The sequence below is a fragment of the Lepidochelys olivacea genome (assembly GCF_965140295.1).
Source record: "Lepidochelys olivacea isolate rLepOli2 genome assembly, chromosome: 8".
Classification (NCBI taxonomy): domain Eukaryota; kingdom Metazoa; phylum Chordata; order Testudines; family Cheloniidae; genus Lepidochelys; species Lepidochelys olivacea.
The window spans coordinates 49,774,482-49,792,142 of NC_140418.1; the positions used below are offsets into that span (position 1 = coordinate 49,774,482).

The window sequence follows — 17,661 nt, forward strand, 5'->3', positions numbered from 1 at the left end:
TTGTACTGTAATGTGTTTTTAATTTACATGTTCCTTTTAGTTACAAATCCCAGCTTGGTTTTATAACAGGGTAGCAGCTCTTCCTGGCAAAATAAAACTGCCTCTAGCACAGCCTGGCTTGGTGCATTCCTATTCGCCCCTTATCCCATATCTCTTTGCCATCAGATTTGCAATAGTCCCCTCACAGTGGTATCCCAGTGACAGAACCTCTCTGTCCCCTCCCCCTACTTGTTTCTGGTATGTTCATGCTGGACTTTAAACAAAAGGACAGTCTTGCTTTTTCAGTTACAGGAATGCATAAATTGGGCCCAGTCTCCGCTTTTTGACTGAGCAAACAAGTCCTAGTGGTGATTTACCACATAGCTCTCTGTATCCCAGACATCTGATTGTGGTCAGCCAGGTGGCGGAAAACAATTCGACTAAGCCTCCAGCGCCGCTTCACGCCTCGTGGACGGGATGTCAGGACACATCTATTCCGGATCCTCACAGGGCAGCTGTCACGTGGCAGGGCAGCAATCTCTTTATCAGCTATTTCCTGGAGCCAAAGGAAGGGCAATTACACACACACACCCTGAAGTTGCTATGCTGTATTTTGCCCAGGGTTATCTTTTTTAAGACAGTTTAGTGAATGGGGTATAGATGGACAGGCCTGAAGGCTTCCTTACCCACAGCAGAGGTACCAGCATGTGCCTCCTTCCTACCCTGGAGCCACTACCTCTCAACTAATGAGAGGGAAGTTTGCTCTCCATGCTCTTCTAGGTTCTCTCTCCTCAGACTTCCCATGGGATTTAATGGTTCCACTTGCTGGATGAGGGCCCGGCTCCATTAGGAACTGAAAAGTGTCCTCATGTATTTCACCCAAGTCACTGAACAGTCCAGTTGGACAATTACCAATTGTCAATAGTGTCTATGTTAGAGGGTGGGCTGGCCCTTTAAGGGAGTTGGACTCAGCCCCATCTGTTTCATGTTAGTTACCTCCCCAGCTGAGAGGCTTCCAGGCAGATAAAGGAGTCTGTTCAGTTGGGGAGAAAGACCTACAATAAGCAGGACAATTCTTGCAGGGGACCCAGTATCAGAAGAGACTAGGGAAGGTGTCTCAACTCCAGCCAGAAGGAAGGACCTGGTGGGAGCAGCCTGCAGGGAGGGGCAGGAGTAGAAGCTGTAAGAAGAAGAAGAGGCTTGAAAAAACCAGCAGGAGTTGGGTTTTGACAAAGAACTGTTGAGCCCAGCAAGGGGCTGTGAATCTGGTAATCAGGGAGAGGCTTGTTTTGAAGTAAGTTGACATTTGGACTGTAATGTTTTTATATCCCAAACTCCAAGAAGAGGTGTCTGATTCAGAAGAATCTGGATACAGTCACATTGGGAAACCCAAAACAGGGAAACTGAGGCAGTGGCAGGGTCTAATGCTGGATCAGGTAAAATGGTGTTGCATTCAATTACTGTTTCCCTGAGGCTTGCAGTACCCTTGCAAAATTTCCTTCTCCTAAAAAGGTCATGTGATGTCAAAGGGATAAAAGGTCAAGAAACGGCACAGATGACCTACTTCTGTTTCTTACCTTTGCAAAGTCAGTGTAACTGTATGTTTTACCTTCAAACCAGATGCTTCAGAGCTTTATGTACAAAGCCTAATACTTTCAAACAACCCTACAAGAACAAGCCAGTGCAACCACATTGGGGAGTGAAGGTAGGTAGTTAGGGAAACAAGTCTTTAAGGAAATACATTTCAAGCCACAATTTGTCACAGATAGCAAAAAATGATTTTAGAAAATAGTGTCCTTTAAATTAGCAAATTAAATGTAAACTGCCATTTTTCAATAGGGAGTTTGTAGCATCAGCTTTTTATGGCAGTTTACATTTAATTTGTTAATTTAATTTTATATTTTCCACATTACAGCTACAACAGATAGACAAGTCTGATTTGTACAGTGGAGTTGCTCAGAATTAACTGGTGCCTTTCTGAAGCTACTCAAAGAGGAACAGATTCTGAAAGGCATATATCTGGAGCCTGTTGCTTAAGTGTTTCTTTAGAGCCCAAGTATCACGCTGTGGAAAGCAACAGCGTGGATCTTATTTTCCATGCTCCTCTTCCCTAGTTCTGAAGACTAGTAGGGGCACTAGAATGACAAGGAGATTTTATACTGAACAGTTCATTCCCCACCTTAAGTCACATTCACTACTACAGTAGCTAGCTGTGACTCTGAAAGATGACCACCACTACCTGGGGAATAGCATGAGCAGATAAACCAATAGAAATCCTTGTTTTTATACAAAATGTCCACTGCAGGCTGGTGCTACCTCAATACTGGTAGGTGAATATGCCATGTAAAGACCAGCTCATAGCAATGAGAACGATGCATGGTATATCTCACTCAAAAGGGTAGGTAAAGCCATCTCTGTGAAGGAAACTCCACAGAAAATGGAGAGAGAGAGAAGGAAGACAGACTGAAACCAGGACACAATGAGTATGTTCCCCATGAGGTATCAATTGTTCCTTTGGTCTGAATTAGTTTCTATTAGGAAATGAGTTTATATCCTAGTTATATGAGCAACCACCCAGAAAATACTAGAGCACTCACTCATCCAGAGAAGTCAGAAGGTTCCCTACTACAAATCAACTTTCTGCACCCCTTTAACAAACCAGTCAGAGCAGAATCCTAACTTATTCCCACGATCACCCCTCACAGCAACAGCTCGGGTGCATTATTCCCTGGTAAGTCTATAAAGATTGCTAGCTTTATTTTAGAGTATAAATAAAGCTTCCAGACAAATAACTGCTGAAGACAGAATTCTGAGGAGAAGTCTTGCTTCCTGTTCTCTCAGTGCCTCATTCGTTTGAGTCAGCATCTCCTGTTGTAAATGCTGGCACTGGGAAATAAGGAAACTGATGGCTTAGCTAGGGGGGAAAAAGCTACCTCCAGTAGGATGTTTTAACTACAGAGTTAGATCAGCAGCACTTATCTTTCTCCCTTTTTCCCCACTCTAGCAATTTCTATAGCCCTGGTGACGCCTGCAGGCTCTATTAGGGTTTTCAGATGGGTGGGTTGAGGTAGTGGTGACTAGACAATAAAAATCCAGAAATTTATATCTAAAGGTCCTGATCCTGGAAAGACTTGTAAAAGTCTAATTTTAATAGGGCACACAGCCCTTTGAAATCAATGAGACTATTTACCCATATGCTTAATCTCAAATATGTAAGTCTTTGCAGAATCACGTCCCAAGATTTTAAAGTAGTGCGGGAGCAGAAATCAGCCTGGATGTACAGCATTTCTTTAGGAACTAGTAAACTAGACCTGTAGTGAGCAAAACTATGGGGCACACCCCCCAGGGGGGCACAGAGGAACGTGCAGAGCTGAGTGGCAATGCCAGACAGCTTGTGCCAGCCCCCTTGGGGGCAAGGAGGGAGCACCTCCACCCGAGTCACCTCAGTGGGCCACCTAGCCCATGGGTCAGTGTGCCGTGCCAATTTCTGCTCCCAGCATCCTCTGTGCAGAGTGCTGGCTCCACCCCCAGGCTGAAAACCCAAGAGGGGAGGGGGCAGGTATTGGCCCTGCCCTAGCAGTGCAGCCTGTCTGCAAGGTAGAAGCAGCCTGCAGCTGAGGAAGCCTTGGCTGTGCAGTAATGGAGGGTGAGGCACAGACAGATTCCATAAATGGTAAGTGGGGATGCAACTGGAAAAGTTTGTATACCACTGAACTAGACAGTGAACCTCCCATACCTAAAGGGGAAATGGCCCTCACACACCCATTAGTGACAGTTACAGAAGGAAAAACAAGACTCCAGGAACATCCATAGGAACAATGAGGCTGTTCACTGTACCCCTGCAGGACATAACCACTTCCTGTTCTAATAACCTCTGATGACTTCTGATTTTAGCAGTGGCAAAGGAGTTCCACCCAAGAGATTTTATTCCTGTTGAGAATGACCCAAAAGGGACAAGGCTCTGGAGCTGAGTATCAATACTAAGTAGATGGCTACATGATGTGAAGTGAGCTTGTGAACTAGATGGATGCAGGTATTCTAGACTGACCCCCCCCCCCCCCCCCGAATCTGAAGCCTGGCACTGGCTGCACAATTAGATTCATACAAAGTAGCTTGTGATGCTCAGAGAATGCTGCTGCTGCAGCAGCAGCAGTGTGGGTGTGCATACCTTCTCCCTAAAGTATGTGGGTGTGCATACCATCTCCCTAAATGGTCCCACAGGAAAGTACAGATGGACTTTACTTTACCTGCAGTTCTTTAGGCAGGATGTTATTTTTTCGGAGAGCGTTGATCCGCAACCTCTCATCTGCATATTCATAAGCCATCTTCCGTCTCTTTACATCACGCAGCATTCTCCAGTCTACATAGTAACCCCGCACTTGCCCTCTACAGGGCAAAGGAAATATCTAACAAAAGGGAAAATATAACGGTTAAATCTGCAGCTTCCAGTATTTTATCACTCACCCAATTCCAAATATTGCTTATTCCAATTTACTCTTCCTAGCATCTACCTCATTTGGATTCAATCACTGCCTTCACTGACTCCTCTGGTCTTCAGGCCTGACAATACTGGCAAGTCACCCTCTTCACGCATCCAGGGAATTTAATCCTGTAGCTCAGCAAATCACACCAGCTAGCTCTGTTGTTGGCCTGGCCTAGGTCATGAAATTCTATCATGTCTAAGCACACAATTGTTGACAACTGTGATCTGTCATGTTTAACAATCAGTGTGGACCAGGACAAACTGTATGTAGTTTCAAGTGTTAACATGGTTGTTGACAGCTATGTTCAAACACAAAATTCTGTAGCATAGACAAGGCCTGCAGGATCATACATCCCAGCACAGGTGTGTTTTACACAGCATACAATGGAGTCTTTTAAGACTGTCAAGATTTAAATACACAGTCCATAGTCATAATAAAATGCCCTACTAGCATGTAGCACAAGGAGACTTTGATCTTGGCTAAGGCACGACTGGAATAGAAATCATCATAATAAATAAAAGGGCTGCTGGCACCTCCTAGAACCCGTAGAAAAAAATCCAGGTTTTTTCAGGGGTGTGTTTTTTTGTTTGTTTTTTGGTGCTGGGATCCAGTGTATTTTTGTCTAAGATCAAGTATCAGTAGTCTCTTGGCCTATCAAAGACTATGATCAAGTGTCTTGATGTTTTTGGTCTTTTGGCCTCGAGATGAAAACCTTGTCTGTGTCTCTTAGATAATATTTTTACTGCACAGTCTAAGTTATCTGTTTAATAGCCTATACAGTCTCAATAGAGGATATATCATGTGAGACACACACACATCAAATATCCTAAAGGGCCTTTTCTATTTCTAGCTGCTAAACTCTCTTCCCTTGTTTTTTTATCACTAGGCATCTTTCTGTGAAAACAGGATTTTTTCTGTAGCTGACTCTCTTTTCCTGCTGCTGGTTCTTCACCTGCAGTAGTCTGGAAAGGTTGAGAGCCACTGTCCTAGACAACACTGCCACTAAAGCCAAGTGGCACACGCCACAAAATGCTTCTCCAGACACGCCACCAATCCTTCCCGCCTAAATTAACCGACCTGAAGCCAGGAAGACCGCACTTCACCCAGGGGCGAACCCAGCGGGACAGCCCGTGCGCTGCACGGAGAGCTGAAGATGAGACACAGACCAACCCCAGGGGAGGGACGTGGGCCGCTACGCAGCGCCGCAGAGAGAGGGCACCGGGCAAGGGTATAAAGGCTGCCGGGGGAGGGCTGCCGGGGGCAGGGAGTGGGGGCACTGGGTAGGGACTGAAGGGGACCAATGGGGATGGACCGGGGGCAGGGGGGCACCGAGGAGCACGGATGGGGGCAGGGGCAAGGGCAAGCAGAGAGGTTGGGCTAGGGGGCCAGTCGGTGGCGGGACAGTGACCGGGGGCCCGGGACAGGGAAGTTACCAGCCCCAGCGCGAGCCCCGGCGAGTCCCCGAGCCAGGCGCTGCCGCCCGACGGGCCTGACCTGCCGAGCGGCCCGCAGCGCCCAGCCCAGCATGGAGGCCGCCATCTTCCCCGCCTGGCGCATGCGCCTCCAGCCACCCGTCGGGCGGAGGGAAGGAGGGGAGCGGGGAGGCGAGGCGTTGTGGGAGGGGGAGGAAGAGAAGTATGGGGGAGGGGTGGTTTGGGAGGCGTGGGGGCGGAAGGGAGGTTTGGGGTAGGGAGGGGGGCTTTGGAGGGGGATTTAAGGGAGTTTGGGGGGAGGGAGAGGTTTGGTGGAACCAGGCAGAGCCATGGTTTTCGATAATAGGACACATTGTTCATTTCCCTTCTGCAGCCCAGCCCCTGGCATCTCTCCTATTTCAGGCCCAGGGGACCAAGCTGCTGACCTATGTGACAGAGTGAAATCCACAGGAGGTGAAAGCTCCTGGCCAGGAGTGGGAGATCCTGTCCCGTCTCCCCGTGAAGCCTGGAGTTCACAGCCCCGAATGGCACCCTTCGAGTTTGTCAGTCTCTGCCAGCGTGCTCAGTGCTGTTATGAACAAAGGGGGACACAGGCCCTGTTCCGTGGGTGATGCCCCACATAACAGGCTCAACTAAAGAGATGAGCCCCAGAGGTGTCTGTGACAAATTAACCATTAGACCTATGCAAGCAGCTGGGCTCCTCTGGCTAGTCTGTCTAGCTATAGAGCATGTCAGGCTCCCCCATGCTCTGCTCAGACCTGTGGCATTATAGGGTCACTCCTGCTTTACTTCCTCCATGTGCTGAGACTTCCCCACACCCATGGGCAGCAGTATTGCCACCATGTACACCATACACACTCTTTAGACATGGATGGCCTGATGTTCCTTTGCTTTCTGTAGAGAACATAAAGATGCACACAAGGGTGTGCATCTGGAATTGGGACAAATTCCCAACATAGACAAGGCCAAAGATAAGGAGGAAAGTCAGCACTGTGCTGGGGAAGGGAGAGGAATCCCTAGTTCCTGATCTTGTTGCAGCTGCTTCTATACACAGAGACCAAAGAAGAGCTGGGTTAGACTTGCTATATCTGCTTCCCAATGAGAGTGAAGATACTATAGTACTTTCAGAGTCCATCATTACCGAGGCTGCTGGCAACCCATTACCACTGCAGGGCTGATGAGAACTCTTGCCACCACTCTCGGAGTAAAAGGGGTGGATCTTTTGCTCTGTATGCCTTTCCTTTTACAGTGAAACTCCACTTTAAAGTGCTTTTGTGTGTGGGGAGCGGGGGGAACCCAAACCTTTTTTGAGGGTTACACTGTGTAGAAACTTCATCCCCGTGCTGATGTCAGTCTGAATAAATACCTCCCTCATTAGATTAAACTAGTAGTCTTTGCAAAACCTCAGGCTAAGCGTTTGTGCAGACCACAAGGATCTGATGTTGGGAGGGGTGAGCTTGTAAAACTGATTGGGATGGAGTTCCAACAGGAAAATATGATGCAATGCAATTCAGCAATACACCACACAATGTGGTCACTTTCCATTTAAGTATGTCTGTGCTGCATGTCCATAATTACTACACATTTGATTTATGGCTCAGTCTCTTTTTCTCATTTCTCTCTTTCTGTTTCTCAAACGTCTTCTTCATCTGCCTGGCTATTCATAGGTCTTGTTCTTGGTTTTTAGTAGCTAATTTACAGTGGCAAGATTTCACACCACCTCAACTCACAAATTTTGATTAAGGATGTGTGGTTTACAGACAAAAGAACAATCATGACCCCTCTCACCAATGAAAAATGACTGGGAAATTCTGCATGTGCTGTGTGTTTCTTCCTGTACTATATTGCCTCAAAAGAGTAACTGCCCTTTTGCACTGTGCGGAATCTCAATCGAGGTGCGTTAAAATAACTTTTTGCTGTAGTAAGCAGAGTTGTGACTTCAGGTGGAACGTATGTTGGGCTCTTCACTTTGAACTCAACCTCTTGATGAAATTAACAATTCATATCTACTGGCTGGAGCATCCAAAAAGTCTTGCCTTTGAAATTATCTCCTTTCACAGGCCTGACGTGCTGCCTTTTGTCCATGTGACAGGTTTCCTGTTGAGACATCTGAGCAGAGGCAGAGGGGTTCCAATGTGTTTCGACGGAAGCGCAGGTTTCAGAGTAACAGCCCTGTTAGTCTGTATTCGCAAAAAAAAAAAGGAGGACTTGTGGCAGACTAACCACTTTATTTGAGCATAAGCTTTCGTGAGCTTATGCTCAAATAAATTGGTTAGTCTCTAATGGAAGCACAGTTCCTTGCGGTTTGAGTCCTGGGGATTGAAGTCTATTTATGCACAGCAGAATCAGTAGCATAATGAACCCTGACTGCTGCCAAAGAACATCAACCTTGTCCATGGCCTGATGAGACTGATTTTATAGTTGAGAGGACAGTTCAATCTGCAGAGCTTATTATATCCTTGATCTCCCTGCCAACCTCGGTGCTACTTGTGGTGGATAGTTTCTGTCAAGCGGATATCTGTCCTCTAGGCACTGTACTGAGACAACTAACTCGCATCACATAGGCTACCAAAGTACCATAATATGGTAGCAATTTTCAGTCACTACTCACCCGATATGGCTCAGGACCAGCAACCAAGAGGTGCAAGGCTCTGGGCTAAATCCTGGCCCAGGCGCTGGCCCCTTTGCACTGCTTGCAGAGCAAAGCAGTGAGAAAGCTGACCTAAGAGGGTAATTGAGGTCTGGTATAGGAGACACTACAACTGTTCTTACATCAAATGAAGATTCCCCTACACCGAGGGAATCCCCCACCACGTGAGGAGCACAAAGCTCTGGAAATATGGGATATCCAGGCTCATGGTCTGCAACTCATAGATTCATAGATATTTAGGTCAGAAGGGACCATTATGATCATCTAGTCTGACCTCCTGCACATTTATGAGCAGTTTGTTGTGAGTATCTGATACTAAAAACTCAAGCTATGTGCATCTGAACACCTAAGTTACGTGTTTCTGGTCCCTGACTGGCTGAATGGAATGCTTAAAATCAAGTTTCTGGTGCTTGCAGAAAGAATGAAATACTTGCTTTTTATAGATATTCTCTAGTATTTGCTTGAATTCTCTGTTTCTGAAAACCTGCTGGCCAGTGAGCTCATTGCTAGAATATTTGTGGAATGCAAATGCAAAAAGGGACACAGACACAGCCAAAGAGATTTTGTTTAAAAAAAATCAAAATAATAATTGTGCATTATTTTTTGCAGCATTTGCTCTGCTTTTGTCCTTCATCAGCTGCAGGGGGCGCTAGTGAGTCCAGATGGAAAATGGGTGGAGGTGAGTGTGGGAGGTGCTGTGTATGATGAGTATAATCCTGGGTAGGGGGATATATGAGGAGATTGATGCCCAATTAAAGATATAAAGCAATTCAACAGGACAAACTCAGCTCTGAGTTCTGTTATCACTCTAATTTAAAATCCAGCTCTCCCACTACAATTTAATGTCCCGTTTGACCCATCCAGTGCAGAAACAGTAAATGTGCAGATGTGTACACTCTAATACACACACGCTGCGAAGGCTGCTGAACGAACAGAATGATGATTGCACAACTGGCAGGGCATGTAGGAATCCTGCGGAATATTTGCTATCCTGTACATGTTACTGAGGTGTTGGCTGTAACAATGTGGGGAAGGTTCCATAATTCCCAAGTACTGTGTTTCACCCTTTAGCTTTACTAAATTAGTGATTTAAAATATTTCTTATTAAAAAGCAGGTTATCTTCTCACAAACCTGCGATCCAAATTCTCCTCCCCAGTATAGCCCCTTTATACCGCTCACGAGATGCAACTGGGCCAAGGCAGGACAGGACGGGGCACGTCTGGAGCCATACTGCTGTGCTCCAGCAATTCTTAGCTGGGGATGGTTCCTTGGAGACCATTACCAGCTAGTGTAGTTTAGAGCCTCCCCCATGCTAGAGCTGGAGCTGCTCAGGGGAAAGTACTCATTGGGTAAATACTGCTCTCGAAGCAGTCTGATGGATTGTGATTCTGATGGTCTCTGCCTGTGTGGGCAGAGCCTGCTGGAGTTCTCAGATCAAGTTGAAATCAACCATGCTTATCAGAAAGCATAGTTTTGCCTTTTTCTGAACTATTCTTGGAGTCCTTTCTGCTCTCCTGTTGCAGCAACCATTTGGAAAAAGCAAACGAATATGGCATATCGGAGTCCTTTAAACCAGGAGAGCCAATAGTTTCTTTAATATGGGTCTTCAGCATGTCCTTTAGCATAAACAGTTATGTTCAAGTGATTTCAAACAATGTCCAGAATCTCTTAAAAGTAAGACTTTGAATTCAATTCGCCTTAGCTGACAAAGTTTCCTGAACGTTGTTTTTTCCCCTTCTAGCAGTCCATTGTTGGTGAGAATTCTTTACTCCAACAGCTCAGACATGACACCTTGACTTGCATTCATAGGGAGTGTTTGGAAAAATACACTCAGTGCAATAAAGTGCACCATACTTCATAACAGATCCCAGCAGACGAGAGAAGGAGTGATCAATACATGTCTATGATACTTAGATTTGCATGGTGCCTTGCATTCCAGAACGCTGGAATCCTCAACATCCCCATGAGACAGGTAAGTGTGATTGGGTTAGATTGTGAGCCCATTCTGAGCCAGGGTGGTCCCCTAGTGTAAGTTAGGGACAGCCTGCACTCTAAATTGCTCCAGCTGCCATTGGTTCCAAGAAGCCTGTGTGGTAGATGGGAATCAGCAGGCCCCAGAGACAACCTGGGCATGGCCCCTTTCTCCTGAATATGCCCCCTGTGCCAGCAATAGGAAAAGATGGAGGCATACAAACTAGGCTAGTGGAGAATTGGCCATGGCCAGTTGTGCTGGGCCTCGCTCCCCTAGTGGGGAGACATAAAGTACTGCACAATACTGGAAGATCTGGGCCATTGTCACCATGTCACAGACTGAGAAACTGATATTGAGAAAGATTAATTGACTTGCACAAGGCCATGCAGTATGTCAGAATCGAAAAGGGGCTAGAATGCAGCTACTCCTGGCTCGGAGTCCTATGCTTAGACCATTGGACCATGCTGCTTCCTCTGAATCAGTTCCCTGTAGGCAAAAGATCAAGTGATAATGAATAAAGAAGGCAAGAAGTAAACCCAGAGTTCCAAGCCTCAAAAATAAAAGTACCCAAGACAGCCACTGATTACAATAGGGTTCAATCTGGAGTACTGGAAGGAAGGTGGTTTAACTTTCCCTGGCCCCCCAAAATGGCTCCCCATGTACACAGCAGAAATCTTCTGTCATGCTTGTGTTAGAGCCCCCTTTCCCTCGCTCCCCCTTATGAACTTCCCACTCCTTCAGTGGTGTAGTATCATAAATTCAAAAGATCTCTGCCATTATCAAGCTTGTCATTAGTTTGTGGAAAGAGAAAAGGCGTACTTGTGGCACCTTAGAGACTAACAAATTTATTTGAGCATAAACTTTTGTGAGCTACAGCTCACTTCATTGGATGCATTCAGTGGAAACATTAGCATGTGGGTTTTCCCTAGTGCCTAACAGTTGCCAGACTACACCCAAGAAAATTGCAAAGTCTTGGGTTATGCCCCTTACAAAATCTGTGTGGGCTGCAGGCTTCATTTGAGAACCATTTCAATAACATTTTCAATCATTATGTCGATACAAAGTTAGATTTTTGTTAAAAAGATATTAAATTTTTACAAAAAATTGGCAACATTGTTGACTTTTCCTGTGAAAAATGTGTCTGTTCTTGAAACATTAAAAATTATAGAAAACATTGAAATAGGAATAGAAATATTTAGTTTACCAAAAATCAGGTTTTTGAAATTTTTTATTTATATCATTTTTTAAATCTATTTTTAAGAGGTCCATTTCAAATCTTCTGAAATGAAAAGAGCTTCAATATTCTGAAAATGTTCATGAAAATAGGTTTTTATATTTCAGTCAGCTCTAGTCCTTTGTAAGAATAATGGCTCAGATTCTATGGAACTGTGCCAATTCACTCTAGATTTGCCTTGTTGTAGGTATATAATTTTATTATGTGGGTGATATAAAAGAAGTGGTATCCTTAACTTTTAATTTGCTTTCTTTTAAGTACTTGAGTTTTGCTAATGATGTGATAGATAAAGTGGATGAGGTAATATCTTTATTGGATCAGCTTCTGTTTGTGAAAGAGACACGCTTTTGAGCCCCAGTGTTGTGATTTAATCTTAACTGGTTTTGAAGTGTACTATACTTTTCCTTTTTTTGTGTTGAATACACCCAGGCCTCAGCAAAATAATGCTTTAAAAGTTCTTTTCCATATATGGGACTTCAGAACAATTCTGAGATCTCTGCTCCTGTTTTTGCAAAAATATAAACATCTCCTGGTTTTTAGTCAAAATCTAAACATAAAGTGATAGGGTCTGATAGAATGAGAGAGTGAGACACAGTGAAGAATTTTTCACCATCTCTCAAACCTTCTTCATTCCTTATGAAAAGCTCAGAAGGGAAACACCCAAGTGTCTCTATTGGCTCCTTTCATCTCCTCTGAAGGAGATTTAAACTCCCAGAGGGGAAAAGAGGCATCAGAAGCTGAGCTGGGAAGAGAAGAGCAGTTGCTAACCTTTAGCTTGCTCCAGTTTCCCATTGCAGGTAGCAGCGAAACAGAAGGACCCTACTGCTTATCAGACAGCTGAAGAATATCCTAGAGGTAAGGGGAACATTTTTCTAGTTTCCTTTAGGACAAGAAATGGGAATACTCTTAGATCTTGATGAAGCATAAATAATCATTGTTTTCCCTTTTATAGCATCTTTCACCTGAAGACCTCAAAGCACTTTACAAAATCTAATGAAATAATGACAGGTTTCAGAGTAGCAGCTGTGTTAGTCTGTATCCGCAAAAAGAACAGGAGTACTTGTGGCACCTTAGAGACTAACAAATTTATTAGAGCATAAGCTTTCGTGGGCTACAGCCCACTTCATCGGATGCATAGAATGGAACATTTATATGTTCCATTCTATGCATCCGATGAAGTGGGCTGTAGCCCACGAAAGCTTATGCTCTAATAAATTTGTTAGTCTCTAAGGTGCTACAAGTACTCCTGTTCTTCTAATGAAATAAGCCTTACAACACACCTGTGTGGCAGGTAAACGTTATTAGAATACATATTTCACAGAAAATGGTGTTCCAGTTAATATATATGTTCCAAGTTAAAAGGTTTAAACTTGCTCAAAGTGTTTTCCTTCAAAGAAACAAACATTTAGAGTGAAATGCTATCTCCACTGAAGTCGATGGGAGTTGTCATTGACTTCAGTGGAGTCAGGATTTCACTCCTAGACTGGTTATTTCAGGCTCTGTTGTGTTCTTTACACTTTCTATTTCAGCCACTAATTTCTATGGTTTTTCATTTGTTTTAAAATGCTCTTCCTCTTGCCAGGGGATCATACTGAGGTTGTTTATTCATATTTACATGTTACGACTGCAACACAAACTATCTACCTGCTCAGCAGCTGCTTTCATGCCTTACAGTGCACGTCACTTCACAAACTCCATAGGGCCAAATTATTTGAAGCTCTTTATCATCAGGTCAAATTAAATAGACTGATTCTTTTCCATAATAAGTATTTTATTTATTATACTGTTTATGTCAAAAAGATGACATTCCACTAGCAAAACAAAACTAAAGAAAATAGGCAGACGTGATCAGTTATAATAATTACAAAAATTGTGAATTATATAGCATTTTAAAAAATTCTCTTCTCTTAAAGAGAGAGGCTTACTTTAATAAAATAAAAGAAGTACTTGTGGCACCTTAGAGACTAACCAATTTATTTGAGCATAAGCTTTTTCACTTCATCGGATGCTGTAGCTCACGAAAGCTTATGCTCAAATAAATTGGTTAGTCTCTAAGGTGCCACAAGTACTCCTTTTCTTTTTGCGAATACAGACTAACACGGCTGCTACTCTGAAACCTTTAATAAAATAACAATTAATGACAGGTAAAAACCCCAACCACATACTGAATTAATAATGTAAATATCTGATTGGTAACTAATATATATAATAAAAGGAAGCCTCATAGCTAGTGTTACACCCTTGCTACAAAAACCTTATATTAAACAACTAAGTCAGAAAATAAAAAAAATTAAAAAGCAAAGATGCAGAGATTTTCAAAGCTGTCTAAGGGATTCAGACATAAATCATTCAAACTAATTAGGAAACCAGGTACATACAAAAATGTAGACTTTGTAGAAGAGAAAATGCATGAGAAGAAAAAGATTTATCTGACTGGTTTCCATTCTGTTTTCTAATAACTGAAATCATTCCAAACTTTTGTAGACTTAGGTAAAGAGTCAGTTGGTGAGTGATGTCCTTGAACAAGGCAATAGACTCATGCAAAGAAACAGTCTAACCAAGTTGGATTCGGTTGTACTCAAAGCAGAATATGGTCAGCTCATATTATAACTATAATAACCCATTCCTTTTGGAGCCCAAGATGTGTTTTTGTGTTTCAGAATTAAAATCAGAATTAAACTTGAACGTGCACGCATGCACAAATCACATTCAAAACATCATCCCACACAGGGAAATAAAATTGTTAGGAGCCGCTTTCTACAGGAAATGGTGTTGAAAATAGCAGCATAGCCTCAGTGCAGAAAGTCAAGATGAGAAATTCAGTCATTTACGCTAAATGAAGTTTATGGAAACTCTGTAAAATAAGTAACTTGTCTCTTCAATCCACATGGCTGAGTGCCCCTCTTGACTGGATAAAATGAGTAAATGCATAATAGGAAGCAAATGGCTGGGAGATGGACTAGAATATTAGAGAACTGAATAGATATTTTCCATTTCTAGATTCTGTGAAACTTGGGCACAGTGGATATTGGGTATTTTGTGAGGTGCCAAAGTATATAGAAAAACTTCATGAATGAGTTCTGCTTTTCACTGTTGCTGGTGTCTATTTAAGCACTTTTTCATTGGTACAAAGTTGCAATATTAACAACATAAAATGGCCCAGATTCTGCTCTCATTCACGCTAAGATAAATCAGGACAACTTAACTGATTGCAATGGCATTACTTCAGATCTACTCCAGCGTGACTGGGAACAGGATTTTGCCACGTACCTCTGAGGATGCACCCCTTTCCTATCTGCAAGCTGCTATTGCACATCACCCTGCTTCAGAGCTATTGAACTCTTTGCTGTAATAAGACCCTAATAATTTTATAGCCAATGTCTGTGTTACGGACATTAAGGTTGAGCTAATGGTGGCTACTCATACTCGATAGCATTTGAAGTCTCCTGAACCCAACCCCAGCGTTCCCAGGTTCAGTTAACTAGGGATGGAATTATTACTTTGCACAATATTGGTTGCAACATATGTGGAAAATGTTTGGCCACTTCCCCTTAGCTAGCCCAGAAAAGAGCCTCTTCAAGGAGCCAATCCCCACCACCTTCCTCAAGAAATGTCCCTTGACCTTGATGCTCAAACCTGTCTGTGACCTTCCCTTTCTCAGCAAAAGGGTTTAGAAGCAGCCTTCTTCCACCTTTCCAATAACCACAATATCCTTAGCACTTTCTGTGATAAGGCCAGAATGAAACTGCTCTTCTTTGGGAATAGCACAGCACTATGGAATCCCACAAGGTTCAATTCTCAGCCCCCTGCTCTTTCTCCTATTTCATGGCCATTTTTCCTCTGCCTTTAATTTGAGCTTACACTGCTAACTTTTACAGTATGCACATATTCACCGCCTCACTGCCTTTCTTTACTACTGTGTCTCAACTTCCTTTAGCTAAATATCTCAAAGACTGATGTGCTTCCTTTGGGGAAAAGAACCATCCTCAAATATTACTCCATTTCCTCGGTTTCTCTCCTCAATGGAGACCTTGTATTTGACTCCACTGTCTGCAATGTTGGAGTTACCCTCCACTCTGGACTCTCCTTCTCCCAGGCTTCCTATGTCTGTCTGTGAATCTCCTTATGTTCCTCTCAGTCCCACCTCTGCTGAAATCGACATCCATGGTTTCATCATCCCTTGCCTTGATTATAGTAGCTTCCATCCCTGCAGTGTTCCCATGCTTTAACTAACCCATGCATATACAGAAATCTGCTCACTACCTTCTTGCCTATAAAAAGACATGTAACCATATCCCCTACATCTTCAAACAACACCCATGTTTTCCCTCCACTTCAGCATCTGGTTGAAAATTAACCCCCTTGTTTTTAAAACCCTTCATAGATTTGCTGCATAGCCTTTGGGCCAGATCCTCCGCTGGTGTAGATCATTGACTTCGCTGGAACTATAATCAGGCCATGACGATTTACACCAGCCAAGCAGCTGGCTCTTTGTCTCTCCCTTCCCCTTTCTGTTCATCCCACTTGTCTAGTGTCAGCATCCTCCCTGCCTCATATTACAATCTCACCATTATTGGTCCAAGACTCTTCTCCTTTGCATCTCCTGCCATCTGGAATAACCTTCGTGCATCTCTCCACTTACCTGACTGTGCATCTATTTTCATCTGAAAATGTCTCTCTTCCACCGCAATTATTTTTTTTAACTTTGTAAATCTAGCATTTAATTTATGGAGTGTTTTGGGGTACAATTAGTATGTCAGGCACTATTCCAAGACAAGTTATGTCATTTCCTTCCAGGTCACAAAGCAAGTCAGTGACAGAAATAAGAATAGAACCCAGGAGTACTGATCCTTATGGGTATGGTTTAAGAACTGGTTAAATGAGACTTAAATTATTCTTTCATTTCATTGGGGTTGGCAGAGCATGATGGGAGGTGGGGAGGCAGTTTGTCCAGCATCTACTGACCCTATATCTGGTTCAATTAGTAAACTCTTGCTCTCAGGGCACTGAAAGTTGTCAAATTATTTTTTTTTAAATTAACTAATTAATTAAAAACCAAAAATGTTCTAGTTCGAGGAGGTTGCTACCTTCAGAGAAGATGCAGACATCTGAGTCCATGCTAGGAACCATCCAGTTGGATCAGTGACTTTTATCTAATGTTTGTATTGTGCTAGCACCTACAGACCTGAAGCTATTTGGGCTCCATTGTGATAGGCACTGTACAAACATATTGTAAATTCTAGTCCCTTCCCTGAAGAGCTTACAATCTAAAATGGTTAGGAAAGTACAGCTACCTTATTAACAGCCTATCAAGTGGCTTTGTGGTTTAGGTACATCAGCCTTGCATAAGAGGTTGTGGGTTTAAATCCTATGAAAGCACTCATAGAAGATGTTAAAACTATGTTACCTTTTAAATGTTTGCATAGATAGTAAATTCTGTGGGGCAAGGACCTATTTTGTTTTATGCTTGTACAGTGCCTAGCACAAAGGAGCTGGGGTGATAAAGTGACACTGCAGTACAAGTAATATATACAATGGCCAGTTAGCTTGAAGAAATACTGTTGTCCAGAACAGCAAATTGCAAAATTCAGTACACTAAAATACACAGGCATAGACATTAGGAATGGAAAAGACCTATAGGATTAGATCATCTTATCCTTCCCATGAGAATCCTGCCTGTTCTCTACAGTGTCTTATTATCTAGTGTTTTACTAAGTTGAGGTTTAAGTGTCACAAGCAATGTATCTTCCACCACTTTCCTTAGACTATTCCATAGTCTAATATATCTGACTGTTAGGAAAAAAAAATTCCTGGTATTCGATCTAAACCTTTCCTTTACTCAGTTTCACCCTATTACTTCCAGTTACATGATCTTATACATATGACCATAATGTTCTCAATGAAAGAT

The 17,661-nt window shown here is 43.2% G+C and overlaps 1 protein-coding gene across 1 annotated transcript; it reads right to left on the reverse strand.

The window, feature by feature from the left end:
• MRPS14 (mitochondrial ribosomal protein S14) lies at positions 1–6,052 on the reverse strand. Its single transcript, XM_084636069.1, has 3 exons — positions 5,958–6,052; positions 4,227–4,385; positions 1–535 (listed from the first exon to the last, which is right to left on the reverse strand). Exons 1-3 carry the CDS (start codon positions 6,018–6,020, stop codon positions 353–355), a joined length of 405 nt encoding a protein of 134 aa, XP_084492195.1. The 5' UTR covers positions 6,021–6,052; the 3' UTR covers positions 1–352.
• Positions 6,053–17,661: the final 11,609 nt, after the last annotated feature.